Source organism: Lagopus muta, chromosome 2 (assembly GCF_023343835.1).
Source record: "Lagopus muta isolate bLagMut1 chromosome 2, bLagMut1 primary, whole genome shotgun sequence".
Taxonomy (NCBI): domain Eukaryota; kingdom Metazoa; phylum Chordata; class Aves; order Galliformes; family Phasianidae; genus Lagopus; species Lagopus muta.
In genome coordinates this window covers 92,326,790-92,350,503 of record NC_064434.1, presented here as the reverse complement: position 1 = coordinate 92,350,503, position 23,714 = coordinate 92,326,790, and the positions used below count along the sequence as shown (strand labels likewise).

General features: G+C 42.3%; 1 protein-coding gene across 5 annotated transcripts in view; it reads right to left on the bottom strand.

Annotated features, from left to right (window-relative positions):
* DISP1 (dispatched RND transporter family member 1) overlaps positions 1-19,229 on the bottom strand; it is an 84,952-nt gene extending 65,723 nt beyond the window's left edge. For 3 of the 5 annotated variants that reach the window (XM_048937893.1, XM_048937898.1, XM_048937900.1), the window contains exon 1: positions 18,622-18,844. Coding sequence is in view for 1 of the 5 variants with exons in the window: in XM_048937891.1 (XP_048793848.1) it covers positions 19,078-19,193 (116 nt within the window). In the remaining 4 variants the exon portion in view is untranslated. Of the gene's footprint in view, positions 1-18,621; positions 18,845-19,077 lie in introns of those variants that run through there. The other 2 variants (XM_048937891.1, XM_048937896.1) reach the window with 2 other exon arrangements.
* Between the last annotated feature and the right edge of the window lie 4,485 nt (positions 19,230-23,714).

The following is a 23,714-nucleotide window of genomic DNA, read 5'->3' as shown; positions in this document are numbered from 1 at the left end:
GACCAGAGAAGATCATTCTGTTCTCCTCAAACAAACACCCTAGGTTGCGTTTCTCCCTTGGCATACTTCAGCTGCTTCAAAAGTGGATCTGACACATGCCAGAGCTGGTGTGTACACACGTGAACTTTACTGCCTTGTGCTACTTCATCCCAGAAAGGGTAGAGTTTAACTGCTTGCTGAAACATTTATCTTGCCACTGCCTTCATACAGGACATTTTAAAGGTGCAAGTCTTTCCTCACTGATCATAAAGGAAGCCTGGATGACTTGTACTCACTAGGTACATAATCTTTCCAGTAGCCGAACTTACCCAAGAGGAGCTCTGTTCTAAGCTGTTAAAGCAAAAAAGCCTCAACAGATTCTCCCCAGCACAGCCCAGCCACAGATACCAGACTCCAGCTAGGAAGCAGCCAGGTGGAATGAGACCGATTCAACTCACCCATTCCTATATTCTTTAAATGCCTTTCCTATTGAGAGCACGTCTTATTTTCATAGAATATCCTGAGTTGGAAGGGACCCAAAAGGATCATCAAATCCAACTCCCAGCTTCACACAAGACCACCCAAAATCTAAACCCAGTGTCTGAGAGTATTATCCAAACACTCCTTGAACTCCAGCAGCCTGTTCCGTGCCCACTGCTCTCTGGGGCAGAACCTTTCCTTAACCCCCCACTTGATTCCCCCCCACACAGCTCCATGCCATCCCCTCGAGCCCAGTCACTGTCACCAGAGCGCTGTTCCTCTGCCCCCTGCGAGGAGTTGCAGCTGCCATGAGGCCTTCTCTCAGCTCCTCTGCTCTAGGCTGAACAGAACAAGGGAATCCAGCCACTCCTTGTGCACCTTGCCTTCCAGACTCTTTCTCATCTTTGTAGCCCTTCTTTGGGCACACATAATTGCATTAAGTACTTAAGCTGCGGTGCCCAGATGTGTGGCCAGTGCAGGAGATGAGGCCACACAGCAGAACAGGACAAGCTCTCCCCTCACCCAGCAGCAGTGCCAGACCTGAAGCAGCCCAGGGTACAGCTGGCCTTGTGGCTGCCAGTGCACACTACTGGCTCAGGTTCAACTTGCTGCCAGCCAGAACCCCCACAGCCTTTTCCCACACAGCTGCTCTTCAGCCTCTTGCCCCTAGGTCTGACCACATAGCCAGAGTTGCCCCATATCAGCTGCAGAATCCAACACCTAGTGCTGTTAAACTTCATGCAGTTGGTGATTGCCCAACCCTGTAATTTATCAAGGTCTCTCTGCAAGACCTCTCCACCCTCAAGGGAGTCTGCAGCTCCTGCCAATTCATCATTATCCACTAACTTAAACTCTCTCACAGTTTCTCTTCTATGTACTTTCCCTGTTGTTCTTCAACTTGCTTTTTCTTCAGCTTTTCAACTAAGCACTCTTCCTGTTTATTCTGTTCCTTTATGCTTGCAAGAGCATTGCTCTTTCTATACATACCTGGCATTTCAACAGACCTTATTAAAAATCAGGACTTTCTTTTACTCTACTTACTCTGCCAACTCCCCTCAAACTACCAGAGTGTTAAAAGAAGAACTGAATAAATCGGTATAGCAAAGGAATACCAGACATCTCTCCCGTTATTAATAAACCTTTTCATACCTTAGGGTAGATTTGAAGTTTCTTTTCATGCTAACATCAGCAACATCAGCACCGTGTTAATATTTACTTTTACTACCAAGATTACGGTGCTCCCAAAACAGTAATAAATACTGACTGAGTATTCTCAAGAAATAAAGTTCTAAGCTTAATCTACTAAAAATAATGTATTTCTTAAATCCTCTAATGACTATTAGAATGGAGAAAGCCATAAAAACCAGAATCCGGCTGAAGAAATTTCAAAGCACCATATTATATGGAAGCTTCTGGTATTTCATGATCAGAAAATTGAGTTCTTCCTTATACAGAGCTACAAAGAGCTACTCAGTCCCCTGAGATTCAAATTCTTCCCATCCGTTGAACAACATGGAACCAGTACTACCACAAGTCTCCAACTCAGGCAAGCCATCTCTAGTTCAAACAAAAATACAGAATCAACTTGAAGATTAGTATTAAAAAAGTCAAATATTAACATATCATTTGCAAATTCAGGGTGAAAATCTTGACTTTCAGCCACTCACAGTTCACTGCTTGTTTATGATAGATTTTAATCAGAACATTTTTAGTCAATTACAGCCAAATTATTTCATTAAGGTTACACTAAGAAGATGCACCCATGAAAACCTGCATCTGTTCAAACAATTTAGTTGTTCCCTGATTAGCTTCTTAGGTTTTGTTTTATACTGTTGCTGCCAGAAGAAGCTCTAGTTTGCTCTAGTGATCAATTTCTAATAGCCTACATGAATTAATCTTGTCTTACCCTAATTGCCACTTAACCCTAAGTAATACGCAAGAAAAACCCCACAGGCACCAAAACCCAACATCATTTTGGTAGGCACCACCTACCACAGCATCCTGTGCCAAACACAGGCATTACTTCCATCCTGGTGAAGCAGTTTATGAACACCTGAAACACCCTGGGTGAACAGCAGTACCTGACACAACAGCTGCAGCATGATGCAGAATAAGAAATCCTCACCTTATGACACTTCAAACAAATAACCTCCAGCTTCTCCCATGAATGTAAAGACATTTATTTTAGTTTATTAAAGACTAAGTCTGCAAGCTAATATTTAAACCAGATTTTATTACCATTCTCTCCCAAAAGAAACTCAAGTATTACCCTGAAAAGTATTTTTGAGAATTTCTGTAAGCAATCTAAGTGCTTTCCCTTGAAAGCAGGATTTCATTTTGTACATTCAGTTTAAAATAAGAAAAAAAACTTTAAAAAATAAAATACACAAACTCCTTGGTTAGGTTTTGGCTTTTCTTTTTTTTTTTTTTTTAAATTAAAAGTATTGAAGCTTTAAATTGTACATTTTTTTCAGAGAACTGAGAGAGCTCTTTAACAAAGCAGCAACCTGTGCTACAACACGAATGCTGCCACTGTCTCCTTTAGCAGATAGCTTCATTCATTTCACCAGCACCGGTTTTGCTGTAGCTATTTCTCCTCTCTCCAAGCTCTCCTGTCCTAACACTATGCAAACTCAACCTCACCCTCTGAAACAGCTTGGATAAACTGGCACATGGCCAACTTGCAACTGATACCATGGTTTAAATACCTTCCCAGCAAAGTTGCACAAACTTCAAAATACTCTGGGATCAGTCATTAAAATGTTTTTGTTTCAGTTACAACGCTAATGAAAACCAAATGTCTACATTTATTTTAGCCAGCTTTACGGCCTAGGGACTTTGCTCAAGAGAGAGGCCTGTATCAATCCTCATTTACCCAGCTGAATAGATTAGTCACAACATTGTACAGAGATACGGAGAATACTTTTAAAAGATTTAATTATAAGAGTGTTTCAACCACAGATTTAATTAAGGAGGCTCAATTAATTGCCTCTGAAGTCTTCAATTACAGCGCACTTTCAGCTGCAATTTTACAAGGCTCCTTTTGCAAACAGATTGAAGTCTCAAAGCTAATGCTACAAGATAAGCTCTTACAAACTGGATAGCTTTATCTATCCAAATAAGGCACACAGTAACAGATCTTGCCTGAAATTTAACTTTCCCCAAAGCATTTGTCTGTAAGACCGCAGGAAGATTCATTGCATTATGCAAGTGTATCTCTACATGTGTATACGTGACACATTCAACAGACAGAAATATTCTAGGTGGGAAATGGAGACCACAAAACAAAGTGCTTTGTAAAAACCTGCCTCTCACCCTGATGCTGTGACATTCTGCTGCTGGTTTAATCTTCACACTCTACACTTAGGTCAGCAAGTTACATTTTTTCACACACGTTCAGCAGCAGCCTATGGCCATATGATGCTTCAGCACCATTTACCCCTAAAATTCGTTTTAGAATACTTTGTACATAATTCTCTCCACAGCAAACAGTACCAAAGTTCTGATAAAACAAAATCAACACGTGCTGACAAATTGCTCTCAAGATTTTTGAAAATGCCTACAAGAACTTTCAACAAGGCGCTATTTACCATCTTCTGCACCTCAAGACACCGGCAACATGCACCGCGTGTTTCCAGCTAGCATTCAAACTCTTCAACCTCACAATTAATGACAGCTGCTAAAATGTCTAAAATATCGCAGAAGAGGAACAAAAGCTTCACAGCTAAGTAGAATTCAGGCAAGCCAGAGCCCCTTACTAAATAAGAGACGTTAGAATGCATGCAGTACTTGAGCATATTCACAATGCAGTGTTCTCTTGAAGACCACTACAATCCACAAGCAAACAGTTAATCACATTTTTTCAGAAATTAAATTGTCTGTTTTAGAGGTCTGTATGTTTTTGTCCTTCTCCTCTTACCCAGAAATACAAAGAAATTCCAGTACTATATATGTGAAATGGTTTCATGTTAATCTCAAAATGAGGAGAAAGGAGTAACACAGCAAAATGGAGACTCAAGACTACTGCAGTTACATTTCACAAAAAAATATGAAAAGCTATCTGAGGCCTTAGGACTCAGTGCTTCCATCATGACGTTGAGGATTATTGACAACAGTTATCACATCAAAAGCAAAGAACTTTCGCAAAATTTCAGCTAAATCATCTCCGAAAGCAACTGTCAACATGATTAAGTAGCACAGCTATTTAAATGTGAATGAAAAATTATGAGAATCAAGAAATTATTCTTCCCATTAAGTCTATGCACTTATTTGTCACCATTTTAAGAAAAGAACATTAAGGCAACGTTTATTCCACGTACAAGAAATAAGCATCACAAGAGAAGACTGAGCAGTATGAATTCAACTACACCCCTTAAGAGACTATCTATAAACAATATCATTTCTCAGGACATATTTTCTCAAAAGCTGGCAGCCTTACAGAACTGTCACAAACTATCCAGCAAAGATGTCCCCCTTTGAAATCTCAGATAGATGCAAAGATGCCTTCATTTATTAAACTGAGCATACCTACAGATCTTAATTTATTTCACGCACTCGGCACATAACATTAATAAAAAGCATCTGGATTAAACAAGCAATACCCATAGAGATCAAGAATAACAAATCTCCTCAACACAGCCAGAGAGAAGCTCCTCCTAGAAGTGCAAATCATGAGCTTTCAGGGGGCTGCCACATCCTGTCTGCAAGACAGGGAACTTTAGGCAGTTTGAAACTTAGCCTATTGTTTGGGACCAACTTCTCAAAAGCAAATACATCAACCAGCATTCCATGGTCACCCCCCTCCTGTAGGCAAAGAATCACATCAAAAGCAGATTACAGAGAATCAACAATACTGACGAATGCAAATTCAGAATACTAAGACTGATTTTTACAGCCCATAGAAGAAGCTTGTTTCTCACACTGGAAACCACCTACGAACGTACTGAGGAAAAAAATGAATAGTTATTAACTCTTTCTCAGTGAAGAAGAACCTGGTACTTTGAATAGATCTAGCATTCTCACTTTGCAGTTTTATTCGCTTCTGTAGTTGGTTCAAAAGACACATTATACCACTCTGATTGTTTTGCAGCACTAACGTGGAGACAAGCACAGTTCAAGAACATCGTTCTCAGCTTCCTTCCCACCAACATGTTCACAGGAGCCATCGCTCCTCTGCAATAAGAACAGGGCATTCAGTTAGCATTTAGGATTTTCTCCTTCCTGTGATTCTCTGTATCTGAGGTTTCTCACTGCGGGTTAAGGGAAATCTGAGAACAGTTAAGGGACATCGCTCTATGAATATTCCCGATTTCAAGGGCTGGTAGCATTAGCTTTTGAAGCCAACTGCTGGAGCTGGCTAAAGGGACTGATGGAAAATAAGGTAATCCAGCAGATGTATGCTGCTCTTTGGGTTTTCTTCCCCTGTCACTAGCCCAAGTGGCCTTTCTCACTACAGCACCAATTCCAAATACGGAAAAACAGACATGTGGGATGATTAGAAAAAAGAAACCAACACAAAAAGGTTTTATCTAGAAATCTGCTTAGAGAGGAGGTCTGAGATTGAACCACCAAAGAAGCAGATTACCCAAAGCTCCAATTTATATCCACCTTCTTCCCAAAGAAGTTGAGCGTCGTCCAAGAAAACCACAGCTTGCCTAGCTGTACTGCAAGATGAAGCTTTCCCCACACAGTGATTGGGTGCTTGGCTTGGAAGAAGGACACTGTTAATGGCATCTCCAAACATGTACAGGAAGCACAGAACACACAGGGCAGATCCCGAATGGAAATGGAACGTATTTAATGGCAGTGACTGCTAAGTGGAATTTATCTTGATGAATCACTCAAGATATTTTGCACTACATAGATAAAAGTAAAGCAAACTCTCTATAAAAGGCACGATCCATAACATATCTCCCTGTAACTCTCACTTCAGACAGACACCTCTGCAGCTATTGCTATGGATACCAAATGCAGGTTTATCAGCTCGGAAATTCAGCCCAGATGTACCTCACTAAAATTAGCACACTAAGGGTGTTTTACTTACACATTGTAAAATACACTAGATGCTCCTTTGTGGAATCATTTCAGTTTTATGATACACACAAGGTACAAGACGATTATGCTTTTGTCAAAAAACACCTTTAATACGCTTTACACGCAAAAGAACTTTAAAAGAAGGTCTACAGCTGAATTAATGTGGGACTGGTACCCAGTACTGTGCTACACTGGTGACTATGTCCAAGCTTCTGCCCCTAAAGACATTTTCCTTTGCATATGAAGTGGGATGGGACAAAGCCACCGTGACAGTGGAGATCCAGAGCAGTAATTGTATTCCTGGCACACACACAAGACTACATTTCACAAAGAAAATTGCTGCTGTTTTTTTGCCTCATTAAAATGGTTAACTGTCTTCCAAAGGTCTACTTCTAATATATGCTGTTCTTGACTCAGCCACGTGAGGACATTCCCATTTTCCACTTTGCATTTTCCTTTCCTCTGGGTTGCTTCTTTACTTCAGGCTTCTCTTTCAGCTTCTTCTGACAACGAAACCAGCCACGTGTCCTATAGGAGTTGTTAGCCAAGTCCTTAGCACAGCTAAGGATAAGATACTACCAGTATTTAGTCTACTTGTACCTTCTCTATAAAATAAAAGACAGGGTTCATTTTCATCAGATTTCAAACATGCCTGACCATGCCTCTACCAATGTGATCCGGGTGCTAAGCAAGTCACCATTTGACTCCTGTTTTCGTCACACACTTTCCCCAGCAGCAGGCTCTGGCATGCTCTGCAGGTAGTTTGCATGGGCTTGGAAGTCAGTGCGCTGTGTCTCTGGATCAAGATTTGAGCAGTTGCACAAACACGTTTATCATCACGATCCTTATTTTGGAATGGGAGAAAAATAAATCAGAAGCGATAGTTAAAAAAACTAGGAATAAACCAAAAAGAAACTTTGAGTGTTGTGTTAAGCAAGAAGTCTCTCCCAGGCATTCAATCTATTCACATCTCAGAGTATGCAGGAGATGTATGCTTTAATTCGCTTGCTATTTCAGCTTTTCACAAGACAAAAATCACCACCTCATTTTTCCACATCACAGGAAATTCTGGACCTTCCCTTGCTTCATGAAGATGCACAAAATTGAGCAGGTATTTTGTATTTAATACAGCAGAGGCAGTACTGCATTCCTCAGTTCTTGAGCTCTCATGTCTACCTATTTAAAAGCTGATTGACATGGTTCCAAAGTACTGCAGGGCACACAACAAGCAGGCTTACTTTACCACAGAGGAAAAAAAAAAGTTACCTAGAAATGCACCTGGACAACTAAAAAGCTAATACAAAATAAAAATACACACAGACATTTCTGCATGAACTCATTCCAGAATGAGCTTAATCCATTCTCAAAGCAGACAGCAGAATTAATGGCCACTGGACAGGTAACTTTTGGTGAGAACAGCATCGTTTGGATGCAAAACAATTTGAAAATTTGAAAACAGCTAGCAAGAGCCTTCTCTCCTTCATTCCTTTGCAAACAAACATTAAGATCCTGACATATCCATGGCAACTTGTGCTGTGGAAACCAGACTTCAACATAACCTTTTAAAATATGATGCCAGTTCTTTCACAGAGAATACACTGAAGGAACTATAAACCCTGTAGGGTGACACAGTAATAATAAATCTGAATGCAAACGTCAATAGAGCCCAAACTTAAAACCCACACCTGCAGAAAAAAACCTCACAGGGATTTCAGGCTGATGCCATCAGCTTTTAAAAAGGCATTTCGTTGTCCTAAAGACTCCACACACCCTCTCACTCTTCAGCACTGCTGGTTTGTCAAAACAGAATTAAATCATAGCAGCATGCCCCCTGCCTTCTTAAGGAACTTCAGATTTAAGAAAAAATAATGAAATTGCTGTACCAACACTGCAAGTCACATCAGTTAACACTGACACAACCTCCTCACCTAGAAAGGCAACGTGATACAACAGCACTGGGATTCCAATAAAATGCAAGTTCTACAAACTACCTGTGTCGTTACAGAACTTGAAAGAAGTCAAGCAACTGTGCTTTGAGAGAAGAGATTTTCAGCAGCAGTGGGGAGAAACAGAGCAAAGGAAGAAAAGAAACTGCGCTTTTCCGAATACAAAGGTTAAGAGAAATATGAACAGTAAGTCTTCTGTGATGGATATCTTCAAGCTCCTAAAATATTAACTAGCTTTTCTTCAATCTACGATACTGTAAAAGAAGCATCCAAACAACTTGGGAATCCAAGAATGAGAAAACGCTTGGGCTTACATATTACTTTTTTAATGCAGAAAAGAGATACGTGTCTGAAGAATTTTCGCATCTGCAGCTACAGAGAAAAATTAATCCTTAGAGCGATACACACTGCGCATGGAAAACAGGGCCAGGAACTAAACATGCCCTTCAGCAAATCATAATTCAGTGCCATATCTAAGATTAAGATGCTGACAATTCTGTCTCCTAGGTCCAAGTTCCTGCTGCCAGATTACACCGCCTCTCATTTGTGCATGTTAATTGCTAGCTTTAAGAAAAAGGGCATGCAAGATAAAGGCTGCTAATGAGGGTATGTTTTATTTCATATCTTAATTCTAACTCAGAGGAAGAGCAAAGTAGTCTGAAATCTCAGAGGTTCCTATCAAACTTACCACAGGGGTTTATGAGTGCAATTTCACCCGCGTCTCCAAAATTCTGTATGAAGTTGTCAAAGAAAGATGATTCTGGAAGTTTGTAGCCGCTGGTATATGCTTAGCATGTCAATTAGAAGATATTTACAGTCACAAGTGGAAGCGAGCCAGAAGATTCATAAAAGTATTTTTCCCTTGTTATGCAATATTACTTTTCTTTGAAGGGTTGGGAGTGGAAATGAGAGAGTACAGATGTGCTATTTTGATAGCAAGACCCATTAGCACAAAATGAGAAAGCGATTAATAACCCAACGCTATTAACCATTTTGATATCTCTTTAATTTGTATGGCCCAGCTTTCCAGAAACTATTCTAGGAGTTTCTAGTGCTATAAAGTGATGGTTGGAAAGAAGCTCAATAAATCAGCTAATTCAGCCTCTCAGAATGGGATTAGGAAAGCAAGGTCTAGACATAGTTAATCCATGCCTTAAAAGGCACTCTGAAAATGGAAATACCACAGTCTCCCTAACCAATCTGTTCCAGCCATCCGCAGTTTTTTCTAGGGTCCATTTACACATCTCTGTTGCAATTTAAACCCATTACTGATGGTTCTGTCATCAGAACAGCTGCAGCAAACACCTTATTTTTTATATCTCGTTTGAGCACAGTAGTTCCTTCTCCCTTTAGTCTTTGTTACTTAAAGGAATTTGCTCTTGTAAAAATGTAACATCTTTTAAAAAATAAAAATGGTATTTTCAAGACTGTGTTCTCTTTACCTGCATCTTTACCCTCTCCAACTGGTCTAGCACGCCTAAATCTAGACTGAAGAACTATCACATTATTTATGGAGTTATTCTGCTTGTGTATTTCAGTATATCTAACTTACCTGCAACATTTCTGTTAACAGAATCACACCCAGTTTAAGTGCAACATTCCCCAGACCCTTTGCACAAAATTCATTCTATTTTTCCACTGTCCACCAGTGCAGACCATCATTAAAAACACAACCTTGAGTCCTGCCCTCACCTGAAAGGTGTATGAACCCCCAGGCTACTTTTCCAGTTCCTTTGAATAATTCAGAACCCTAACCCCACTTTCCAGCACACGTCCAGTGCCCCCCACCTCAGTACCATCTGTTGCTAACACTGCACTGCCTTTACTCTTCACCCAAGCCAAAAATCAGTGCCAGAACCCTGTAGAGACTGTTCAGCCAAGACAACCTTCTGCTCTGACAGTGCATCATGAAACTACTTCAGGTTTTTCACCGACTTTACAGCATTTAGAGAAACGTTTCCTTGCTTTTCCATATAGGCAATATCATTTGAATAAACTCAAACTAAAAACACATTTCATTCTCCCAAAGACAAAAGACTTGATAGCATGTCACGAGAGGAGATTCAACTGCTTGTCTATTTGGCTTTCAGAAAAATTATGTTCATTTACCACCTTTGTACCTTTTTTTCCCCACCAGAAAAGCTTACAAGATAGTTTGCATTTATTGCAGTGGTTTCACAAATGGACTCCAGCTCTCCAGTAGCTCTTTACTACCTGCTCTCCTTGCAGGTGAAACATGGTGAACAGACAGAAGTGATCTCAGTCAATAGTTCACAGAGAAAATCTGCGCTTTCATTCACATATGCAACCAGAAAAGTTCATCTAAACTAACTTTTTCCATCAAGGTTCCAACCAAATAATTTCTTCAAATATTTTCACCACTCAGCTTTACTATTACTTATCTGAACCCTAAATTAGTAAACACCCAGCATTACGTTCGAGTAATCAATCAATTTGCTACACTGGGAAAACCAAGCCTTAATTTACAAATGGAAGTGATCTAACTGATTGCTGACTAGTTCACCAGCAATAAATAAGGCTTTCCACCTCCTGTTCCAGTGAAGCTGCACCCATCACCCTGCTGTGCATCAGATCACGTGTAAAGCTCATTCAACCTGCTAACCAGAAAGCTAACCTAAGCAAGTAAAGCAAGTACTTTCTTGCTGGCTTAGCAAATTGTATGGCCTTAGGCCATGAGTGAAGCATGAAGAATTTGCAAAGCAGGAAGCAAGACCACACTGCTGGGAAATTGTTGAGAAATACAAATTAGAAACTTCTACAAGTGTTGTCTTTGCAACTTAGAACATTACCACAGTGAGATCACGGCTGCTGCACGTGGCAGCCACAGCTACAACTCAACTAGCTGACCTTTACATTATAGATAAGAGTTTCGGGAAGCTGGTCTAGACAAGGTCAAGTTCACTGAGAAAAGGCAGCAATGAAAAAGAAGAAATGAAGAAGTGGAACAAAACTGCTGCATCCGTGTGCTCTCCCCCTTGTAATGAACACGAGTGCTTGCTTTTGTCTGTGTTGTATTATAACAAAAAAAAAAGACATTGCCAAAGACTACCCAGAAGCAGTTCACACAAAAGATAAACACTTCTTAAGAACAACCAAAATAAATATTTACTTTGTTCAATCTTTTTGCTTACTGTATTTGTTTTCTACTCCACCCTGGTCATTCCGATTAGTTAGAGCTGTGACACAATGAAGAAAGTTTGCAACAAAAATACCAGTACAAGTTTCCAGTAAAAGCAAAGGAGATATCACAGAACATTCTCTTAATAGGGCTCACAAAAGCAGCTGGCATTAAGCCTTGAAGAGAAGGCAGCACATTCATTTCAGGATATCATTCAGACCCAAAATTATCAGTCTGCTCAATTTTACCTTGGAAGCTCTGACCACCTGCCCCTTTCCTCAAAGGGAGAGGGAAGCACTGAATAGCGGGGTAGACAAGCAGGAGCTCTGGTAATTATTGGTGGGCCTTAAATACATAGACCCCTTATTACAGCTTCAAATCATGGTTCTTTTGTTTTTTTGTTTTTTGTTTTTTTACAGATTTAGCAGCCTAAGTTACACATTATTAAGGAACTTGAAATAGAATATTTGAATCATCACTGAAGGTTAGAGGAAAAGATGACAACTTAAAGAAAAACAAAAATAGGCTTTGCACAGGCAAACAGAAGTGAGTCTGTCCTGCTTAGAAAGAAGTAGTTCAAATTTCCAAAAATTAATCCCTGTACCACATATCAGGAAAGCTGTGACAAACACTGAAGAGTCTCTGCAAAGTATAAGATTTTGGAAAGTTAAGAGAGAGAGAGAGAGAGACAACCTGCCCCAAAGAGCCACCTTCTAGAGACACTGGTGATGAAAGTCTGTTCCCAAAGAACCTCCTTCAAAACTTCTCCATTTCACTGTAAAGCACTCTGGCTCGTAGGGCTCAATATTCAGGGCAATAACAAACAGCCATGTGACCCTCTCGTGGAAAGGCCATGGAAAAAAAAATCTGCCTGGAGTTTATGTTGGCTGGGCAGATCAATACACTTAGTCATAACTCGGCAGCACCACTCACAAAGCCAGTATTTGTTTTCACACTAATGCCATCTCTACCATTTTTTTTAAAGAGAGAACAAGTTGCCAAAGTACTGATATGCAGCAGATCTGAAACTGGCTTTGCCTAACAGCAGGTTAAGTAGGGAAAAACAGTTCCTGACCCAACAGGTCAGCAGCTATCCTTGGAAGGGCCACTTGTGGTGCCTGGCCAACCACAACACTGAAACTGGTGACAAAAGTAATCTATTAACATCATCACAAAGCAATAAGTTTTACAAATACTGTATTTATCTTGAATTCTCCAAAAGCTTTGATGCAAATTCCACTTTTTTTTCCTGTTTCCAACCATTAACTTTCAGAGAAAATACATGACGATTAATTCAGGCCCACAAAAGTTCTGTTTTTCAGACTCCCAGACTTCACTCTCACAGAAATGAGTTCTAAGCTACATTAACAACTTTAGCTTTTATTTTAATAATGATTTGTATGTCATGCTGATGCCTTTACAAAAACACAATAGAATTAAAACACTTCACATGATTCAACTTCAAAGAGTTAAGATTAAGTTACCGAATTCTTGCAATACCTGCTGGAGTTTTTTTATGGTATTAAAGAAGCTATCAACAATAAGTGAGAACACATGTTTCAGACTAGGGTAAAGTTTATTCCAACAGGAAAAAAATTCCCTTCAGCTTTATGTAATTATTTTGTACAGCATATGTAATATTAAGGAAAATATTTTAACTTAGATATTTAAACTAGGTGGCATGGTACTCCGTAATTTTCTAAGCCCCAAACATCATAGCTGTGGCAATTCTTAATTAATTACTTTTGGTTCTCAAAATCCCCCTCCTTCCTTCCTCCCACCCAAAGCTATTTGCACAAAACCAAGTTCTCATGTGACCTCAAAAAACTGTTGCCCAGCATGCTATTTCAATATTGGAATACCAGCACGGGTATTACAGTATTAAATGTTTTCATCTTCAGAAGCATCTCTCATCAGCCATGTTGCTGAGCACAGTAACCACATCCAGAGAAAAGAAACCAGAAAAAATTGAAAGAAAGCCTTCTAGTCTCACTTCTAGAAATACCTTGAGCTTCCATCTACAGGCATCAGGAACCCACCAAGTCTTACAACTAACAGCAATGTGTTTAACTCAGAAGAGCACAGATGAAGCCCCATGAAAAAAAGCTTCAATTCCAGCACTTCCCTGCAGCAAAACTGTAAACTGAGCTGCATCATTCCACTCACATTCCAGGTAGAATGGATTTTGTGTTTACAAAATGCATCTTCTCTAATCTCCCTCTTGATGCTCCATCCTGTACATAAATATTTAATCACAGACAGGCACTTCGTGAAAGGCAGTTTGAACACAGGGAGATCCATTTGCCTCAAGTATAAGCTAAAAAGGTTTAAAAAAAAAAGTATGTTGTATATACAGTCAAATATGACACTGGTTCAGAAACTTTAAGATGTGCACAGAAATAACTGATTTCTTATATTTGTCATATTACGTGTGAAATAGTTGTAAAGAATACTCATTGATTAAACGGGTACAAGTTATACGACAATTATAGCGTACTTGGAACATCCAAACTCAAAACAGTGCTCATCAATACCCTCTTCAAACGCCTAGGAAAACTGCAAGTGTGGTACTTTGGGAAAGCAAGCAACAAGAACAGCGTCAGCTGTAGCAATGAAGCTGCTTGCCTTCGAGATTTACTCCTTACAGCTCCAACAGGCACACCTTATCACACACAAGGGCAGCAGCGGCACGGAGGAATATCAGGAAGCCTACAACAGACGCCTGCTCACAGCTCTTGCCCAACCTTAGTTACATAAAGATAGAAGATGAAGAATTAAAGCTCCAGGAGGTCAGAGATCCTTAGCAACGCAGGGATAACAGCAGCTGAATTTCCAACCACTGTGGCTCTGTGCAAGAAAGAACTACTGCTTAGAGTACGCACTTGAGCCTGGAACATAAATGTTTTCAGATGACAAGAATACATTTCCTCCTATTAAAGCTAGAGCTGCCTCCTTACCATCTATCTGCATGTCAGGATCATTAACAAGGAGAGACTGTACAAGAAAAAAATACGGCACACATCTGTTAATAATTAAGGCTTAATTTAGTCATTTTTATTAATTTGTGCTACAAAAGCACAAGAATTGTGTTGTGCTAGAGACAGCACAAGAATGGTTTTATCATGCTGTGCTTGCCTGCCTCTACAAAAACAACTCAGTGCTTTAGATTAAGATACACAGCAAGAACTTTCTTCAGATACTTGCAAACAGAAGGCAGTTTCCAGACATCTGCTGAATACACCAGCCGACCAGAGCACAAGCTTTTCACCTTTACTACAGAAATATGTGATGGGAGGACTAAGAAAATGGGGAGCGGCTGAGGCCGCTGGGTTCGCTGAGCTCAGAGCAGAGGAGCCGAGGGGAGGCCTGATAACGGCTGCAGCTCCTCACAGGTAGCAAAGGGCAGCACTGAGCTCTGCTCTGTGTGACAGCAACAGGGCCTGAGGAGATGGCAGGGAGCTGCCAGGGGAGGGGCAGCTGGGGGCTGGGGACAGGGTCTGCATCACAGGGCGATGGGCAAGGAACGGGCTGCCCAAGGCAGTGGGCACAACCCCAATGGCAGAGTTCAAGGGGCACTTGGACAGCACTCCCAGATGTGGGGTTTGGATTTTGGGTGGTGCTGTGTGAAGCCGGGAGTTGGACACAATGATCCTTATGGGTCCCTTCCAACTTGGGATATTCCGCGATTCTATATTTCTCACCCATCTATCCACCAACCAGCTACTCTGTGTCTCCCCTCAAAGCCACCTTCTCTCCCCACAAACCCTCATTCTTGCGAGCTCTATGCTATCCCACATCTCCACCAGCAGCCTTAATGGTGATCACCACTTCCCCCACCCCATCCCCAGCACCTATCCTTGCTCCTCTTCACCCTGCTCATCCAGCCTTACCACTTCTGCTTTCAGATCTTCTCCCTCCCACACCACCGACTGACTCCAGTCCTCCTTCCCCACTGTCTACCAGCCAGATGTATTTATCTTAATATTGAATGCAAGAGAATCTGTCTCAGTGCAAGTTAAGCTGCGACTAATATGCACAGATAGCAGAGGATAGATAGCTTCAAGAATTCACCTTTTATCATCATAAAGTTCCTTCACACACAGGTTTCCTAGCCAAGGCCTCTTCTGTTACTCCATATGGGTTTTCACCAAGCCAGCTGCACCGTACTGTTGGCTCGTTGTATGTGGAGTTTCAAAAGTTATTTGACAGATGACAGACAGCCTTTGACAACTGCAAGTCTCAAAATCAAAGTTCAGATGGAAATTTCATCTTGCTGTTCTATTAATATCAGGACTCTTTAGTTTATTATACTTCACTTAGGAGAGATTCCTTTAGAAGGGTAAGTTACAGTTACACAGCTTTCATTTTTAAGAGTTAAGAAGTATTTTGTTTACAACAAAACATGAATCTGACAAGTTTTGATTAAAACCCTCAGTGTCAAGCAAGGCTATTCTAGCATTATGGTCTCACTAAACATGTAATTTAGAGGTTACAGTCCACTCTTATACCACAAAGCAACATTATTTTCTTTTGGGCAGAAAAGCAACCAGTCTTTATTCTTTTTCTTTTAATATTAGAAAGAGCATTTTCACACCCTCCAGGAGTGTTTAATTTTTGCTGCACTTCACACCAGAGCACAGCTGACTTGGTAAGAGCTGCTCACAGGAAGTCACACTAAACTCAGAAATACCATATGGCTGCTGAACTAGAAAATAGCCATGGTTACCAAACCAAATTAATTCCATTGATCGCTTTGAAGAGAGATAGCTGTGTGCTTGCTAATTATCTGAGGTGCTTATTATGTATTTCAAAGTTTGCAAGTAATTCTATACTTCTATCAAAGCTAATAAATCAATCATCTCTGTTAAAGGCTTAGAGGAAAGCAAAGCTTACGTCTCACATCTATGGTTAACATATGAGAAACATTACTATGAAAGCCATTCAAAAAGACTCCTCATGGGAAAGGGTAACATTATGAGAACTAAGTGTTTTCACATGTTCTTTTTACCTTTGTTCTTTTATGGTCTTATTTTTCACCTCTTCTACAGACTTTTTTGGAGGCTACTAAGCTGAATTCCATCTCTTTCTTCCCAAGGCCCTTTGGGATTGTTCTCCCCATATCAACATCTTTTGTTCCTGCTACAGAAATCTTCTGATCAGTGCAAAACAGCTTCACATGCCTTTCTCCAGCAGAGTCGGCAACAGAAACAGGTTCAAAAAGATGAGGAAAAAGTCAAAAGAAAAAAATCTACCTTTCTCAGCAATGTGTAAGCGTGCCTGCTAACAATAAACAAATCCAGAGCAAGCTTTCTACTGAACTCATGTATTGCCTATTAATAATTAGCAGGAGAAGGCAAACAGATTGAAACAAAGCCCCTGAACAGGAAAACCCAAACGCCAGCACTGCTCTTCTCCAGCTCCTACACAGGTGAACAAGCCTTACTGACACACTGCAACCCGTAAGTAACCTTGCATCTGCACCAGGAATTCAAAAGCAGATTAACAAGAAAAACCCAATGGCTGTGTTTTATTTAGTGCCCATAGACACTGCACCCAAAAGGGAAAAACTTTCCTGAGTTACACTATCAGGTCTCAAATCCTAATGTGGTCTTCAACATACTGCATCGCTTTGTATAAGGCCTTAATTTCATCATCCATCTGCTTTTAACTGATGTAATGCATTTAAGCTTCTGGTCCCAAAATAACCATGTTCTCAAACTAGGCTACTATACTACTGCAGGATATTACTCACTTTGCTATGGAAGAGAAAATAAATCTTTCGGCAGGACATGATTCTGCTTTTTATTTAATGATTTCCAAAATACATAATGCAATGCCCTTGTTTAGTTTCCTAAACAGAATACTGTCAGCAAAGGCTGCTGTGCTCCGTAAGCTTCCAGTCTAAAGATAATTACTAAAACATCAAGTTTGTTTTTTTGTTTTGTTTTGTTTAGGCTTTTTAATTTGTATCTCAGCTCATTTGCACCATCAGCCCAGCAGCTTCCCAATAGCAGATGTGGTTTATAGGAGATGCTGAAAAGCTAAAGCACAATTTTTTCCTCCAAGCAAATGTTAATAAACATTATTATTTGTTATGGTCAACAATTCAGTGACCACAAACTCGTGCTTGCAGCAAGAGCCTAGAAAGGCTAATATTTTAAGTACCTATAGTTTTCTAATAAATATGGGCAGCCTAATCTGGTGGGTGGCAATCCTGCCCATAGCAGGGGGTTGGAACTAGATGATCTTTAGGATCCTCTGCAGCCTAACCTATACTGTAATTTCATGCCCCCAGTCTGAAGGCTGTTCCACAATACATCCTTCCACCCCTGCAGGCAGTTTGTTTCAGGCTCTGGTCTCTTTGCCAGGTAAAGGAATTCACTCTCAAGAAGATACTGCATGCTTATCTGCCCCAGTTGCTTTCTTGTCCCTTGATTCCCCTGCAGCTCTACTGACCAACACTTCTATAGCTGACCATGCTTAATAATGAGCCCAGTGACAATTAGGATGTGCTATCTCAAGGCCTTGTTACTTATTTACAGGTACATAACAGGGGCTTTTTTCTTCCCATGTCCAAGCCAGCAGTTCCGTAAGTGTTCTCTCTAGCATGCTACTTGCACTGTGATCAGACAGCTCTGTTCATTTATAACACACCCATACCCTACAGACACATCTTTTGAGCAACTACAGCTCTTTGTGCCTCTCCTGAGGAAGAAACAGTCCCTATTTTGGGCAGTGAGGTCCTGGCACAGCTGCTCACAGAGCTGTGGTACCCCATCCCTGGAGGTGCTCCAGGTCAGGTTGGACAGGGCCCTGGACAGCCTGAATTGGGGGGCCAGCCCTGTCCACTGCTGGGGGTGAGGCTGGGTGGCTTTGCGATCCCTTGCAACCCAAACCACTCTGTGATTCCACTCGCCAACAGTTTGAGTCTGTCAAACTGTCTTTACGCAGAGCCCTACTTTTCATTCTAAGCCAGAGGCTGAGAAAACAGCGAGCACCTTACTGCCTTCCACACAGGCGCGTTCTCTAGTGAACTTTTAATACCTTCCACCAGAAGAAGGGAAGAAGCCATCGGGCGCCGTTCCTCACGCCGGGGCAGCCGGCATCCCTCCGCCTCAGCGGCACCTCCAGCCCACTTACAGCACGAGCCGGCGCCGAAGAGATGCAGACCAAGCGCGCCGCCCCAGCGGAGCCCCGCTAACAGCCCGCACTAAGGCCAGGCCCGGAGGGAGGGAGGAACGCGGCGGAGCCGGGCGGAGCGTGGCCGCGCCCCGCAGGACGCCGTTCTCGAGCGCAGCCTCGTCCGAGCGGCCGCGAGCCGGGCGGGGCGCCAACTGCCCTCCGGGGCCGGCCGCGGCCGTTACCGCCCTCCCGCCGCGGGGCCGCGCACGCACCTCGGCGCGCCGAGGGACCGCCTCCCCCGGCGGTTCTCCTCGCCTTCCCGCCCCGCACGCCGGGCGAGGAGGGGAGGCGGGAAGCCGCCCGCCTCACGGCGCCTACCTGTGGGCTGCCCGCTGCGAGGTCACGGAGGCGGCAGCCGCTGCCCTGCCTGAGCCCGTCGTCGCGGCAGGAAGCGAGCGGCCCCCGCGGCGTCTCCGCCGTGGCGCAGTTACCATGGGACGGACGCCCTCTCCCTCCGGAAGTCGGCGCCGGCGACGGGGCGGGCCGCGGAGGCGGGGACGCAGCCATCTTGAGCGCGGCGCCGGGCTCGGCAGCTGCCGGCCGCCATCTTGAGTGTGGCGCGGCTCGGGGAACAGCCCCGTCAGTGCTGACCTCGGCCATTGGGATTAGCGGCAGCCGCAGTAAAGCCCTACGCCACCAGTCCCTGAGGTCGCAGGCGGCCCTGTGTGAAAAAACAATCCTAGAATCATTAAGGTTGGGAAAGACCTCTAGGATTATCTAGTCCAACCACCACCACCACGCCCACTGATCCATACGTGTGCCACAGCCGCACCGTTCTTGAGCCCCTCCACGGACAGCAAGTCCCTCACCGCCCGGGGCAGCCCGTGCCTCACCGCTCTGAGAATAAAAGTTCCCCAACGTCCAACACAAAGCTCTGGAAAAGAATTTGACAGCAAAAGGCTGACACAAGGGTTTCCCTGGCAGAGCGGCAAGCATAATCCCCAAAGTAGGATCGGTGTGCCTTGAGGGATGGGAGGGAGGGCACACAGAGCCCCGGGAAGGGGGGTTTTGTAACACGCAGGGCAGTTTCTCCTCTGACGAAACACATCTCCACAGGTTCCTTCTCTGCCCACCCCAACAGGGCCACAGCATCAGGCTGTACACACGCTTCCAGAACTAAAAGCCTAGTATTGTGCATGAAGTCACATATAGCAAAGGACATCTAGATAATTAAGTGCTGAAACGCCAGGAAAAGCTTGCCTCAGCCATAACTGCACTGTCTTGCATGTTAGTTTTTAATTGCATGAGCGGATGCCATTTGGTCCCAGAGGATCTCTGCCTCATTTAGCACACAGTTTGGGCCAAAATGCAGCTGCTCACAGATGTGGCATTGCCTAATTTTTGAGGGCTTGCTTTTACAGCTTAAGTAAAACTGTGTATTCGTTGCTTCTGAAGACCAGAATAAAGCATTACATACTTTGCAGTGAATCCCTCGTACACCACAGGCTGCTTCACTTTCACCCCTTTGTGAGGATAACCAGTTCTTTAAAATCCTCTCATAATCATGTGGAACACCCAGGGTCGAACTGCCCATGGCTGGGAAGTCAGTGGTTCCAGCCTGAGTCAGAAATGCTGATTTGCTCCCTGTCCCTCTTCACTCAACATGGTTTTAATTAAAGGCTCATTATTATTCTGTGTTCTGGCTCAGATTCCATCCCAAACACCAGGAATATGGCTGTTGTATCAGCCTGATAAGTTGTGTTTGATCAGATGAGATCAGAACATGAAACGCTGTGGAAGATGACATTCTTAACTGTTGAGATTTGGGCTGGAGTATCACTCTAGGAATGCAACAGTAAACAGGAAAGAACATATGAATTTAAGGAGATACCTCCTTTCTGCAAAGCAGCAAGAGCAAATGAAAGAAGAAAGCTCAGCTCTTCCAGCTCCAAACAATTTTGCCGCCAGGCCTCATCACTTAATACCGCACTTTGCCATTTAATCTCTCATCGTACTGATTTCTTCTCTAGACTCAAGAGACAGCTCAGTCACCTCATCCAGCTTTGTAATCCCTGTGACTCTTCCCCCTTTTTCCCCAAAATATATCGATTTATATCGAACAAGTTTTACTCCCACTCCCCAGTTCCTGTCTTTTATTGCCATCTAGTGTTCATCTTTGGAAGTGATGTAACTAATGGAATCCCTCCTCATCAGACCAATTTGCTGTAACTAAAGGATTTTGGAAACTGACAGATGTCACAGGTAAAAAGTACCACTATGAAGAAACTATACCTATGTATAAGACAGAGATATGTCTATGCATATTTCTATAGAGCTAAAATCTCTTACATTATTTAAAATCAGTAACACTTGTAACTCAGGTATAGATTATATATACTAGTTAGTCAGTTCTATCCACACTGCTCTTGGTAACTAATCAAAGCACTTCAAAAAACACTGATTCAAAAGCAAACAAACAACCCTCCCTGAAATAACCCTACTTTTACATTCAGGTTTCCCTAAAAGGAGTAGCCCTGTCAAAATGTTACTTGCAAAGTAACCTTGCAAAGTTTGAACGGACAGATCATTCAATGCATCTGCAAAAGGTGTTTTCTGAAAGAGACAAAAAAACGAGGGATTACCCAGAGATCATTTGTCTTCATTTTCTTATCTTTCCTTCTTTGTTCTATTCCTTTGCAGTGACTTCCAGTTCTCATTCTCAGCTTCTATCCATGATCAGCACACCATTCATAACCATTCAAAGCTCCCTTCTCTCTCTACTGTTAAATGCATAAACTTAAAAAGTTTGCCCATATTTCTATGAAGAGTTCACTGGCTAGTACAGATCATTACCTCTTGAAAAATCAAAGATTCTAAATCAAGTTATAAATTCTAAGTGAAAAATACAATAAAAGGTGTACGTACAAAGAAGTTTGTACAATTATTTTGTTTTATTTTTTTGCATGCTCAGATCGTTACATATGTTTAAGAAACCTACCATCCCACCTAGTCATGAAAGAATCTGAAAGCTGCTATTATCTGAATTAGTCCAGTTAGGAAGGAGACAAAGCAAGGTGCTTAGCTACTTTCATTCCAGTGAAAATTTAATTTAATTAGAGCAATTTCAGATCACATTCCTGGCAGCTGTGTTTATCACACTTTCTTCAAAGGATAGGAATTAGCGTTGACTGACACTAACATCAAAGCTCATTTATTCACCCACCCACATCCTACCAGCCCTTCTGAGCTTGTCTGTTTATTTAGCACTTTAGTAATGCCACAGTAAATAAGATTTCATTTCAGAGCCTGCATGTTTTTTTGTCAAAGCACTTAGCATAGGCTTCTTATAATATCACTTTAGAATACATTTTTGTAGGTTTGATAAAGGATCAGCTAGATGCTTTCCTAAATAGATGTTTTAAATGGTTAGCAAAAGAACAGATGTGTAGACCGGAACCCAAAGTTTGTTTTTCTTTCTGTTTGTCAGCAACTACAAAATCTGGAGGGGAAGGGGGGGAATCCATTAGTCCATCAGCAATGTGGAGGATGTCAGAAATGATCTGTCACCCTTTAAGCTGCTTAAGTCCCAAGCCAGCTAGGTCATCGTGCCTTTGGACACAAGGTCCAGGGGAAGCTGTGTGGCACCCAAGGCTCAGCTCTCTGTTGCACAGCTGCTGTGTCCTTTCCAGCTCAGCTGGAGGCGTTAGTGCCACCCCTTCACTCACAGTGCATACATAACCTGTTATCATCTCCTGTGAGCAACACGTAGCTTCCTGCTGGTGAATCATCTTTTATTTCATGTTTGTGCATCATCTGTCAAAACAGGACTTGATCGCCAATTAAAGCTGCTAGAGCACAGGAGCAAGGTAGATGCATCACAGCTCTGCTGCCTCTTTGGAGGCACATGGAGAACTGCTGCCACATCAGACATGACACCTGACACATCAGCAACAGTGATCTGCTGCCTATGCTTCAACCTCAAGCCCCGAGGGTGACAAAAACAAGCAGTTAGACTAGGAGCCCATATTTTATTCTCCAGTCATCAGCAGTATGAGTTGCATATAGTCATGATTGCTCACAGATGGCCAAGAAAATGATGCCACTGGAAGAGATCCTTTCAATTGCTTTCATAAAAATAAGTACTCAAACAACTCAATTTTCCAACAAGTGGAACCCAACTGGGTTGGTGTACCAGTTTCACAGCTAAGCAGCCTTCCCCTAAAATTCCCTCCAGGCCTCGGCCACTCGTTTCCTCTTTCTCACTCTTACACACAGCTTGCCAACAAGATACCATCAGGTACCAAACAGAAACAACAAAAAGAGGCAATCTGCCAAAAAGCAAAGAAGATGCAACAAAACCTCTCTTACCTAGGCAGAAAAGGCTGCCTGCAAGCATCATTATGCTTCCTTCACTCATGAAAAGCAGGACCAAGCTGGTATGAGTGACTCCCCAAACAAAGACACATTGTGATTGCAAAAATTCTGATGCCTACCTGTACTTCAGGGCTAGGTGGTGCAGACAGGAGTTACATCATATGTAGATTTCCTTGGAGATGCTGAAGAGGAAACTTAAATTCATAATCCACTTGATCCTTCCTTGGTTCTCCCAAAAAATACAGAGGGCACCTTTTAACCCATTCTACATTCAGTTATTCCCATATTTGTTCCCCTTGGTTTACAGAGAAGGTCTGAGCAGTACTGGAGACAAGTCACTTCAGGATGCCTGCCTGGATTTTCAATGCCAGTTGTATATCCCTTCCTTCTGAAATTTCTACACTTGATACCAGAGTAATTTCAGCTGCTTTGTCACCATTGCAGGTCACAGTACAGTATATGCTGGTGTATTTTAAGAAGCCTGGGTGTCTTCATGGGTAACTTTTGCAGTGCAGCTGCTGGACCTCTGTGTAGCAAGGACAAGAGCACCCAGAGAAAGGTATACCTACGCTGCTAGGAGCAGGAACTCTACCAGCCATAATCACAGAATCACAGAATTGTAGGGGTTGGAAGGGACCTCC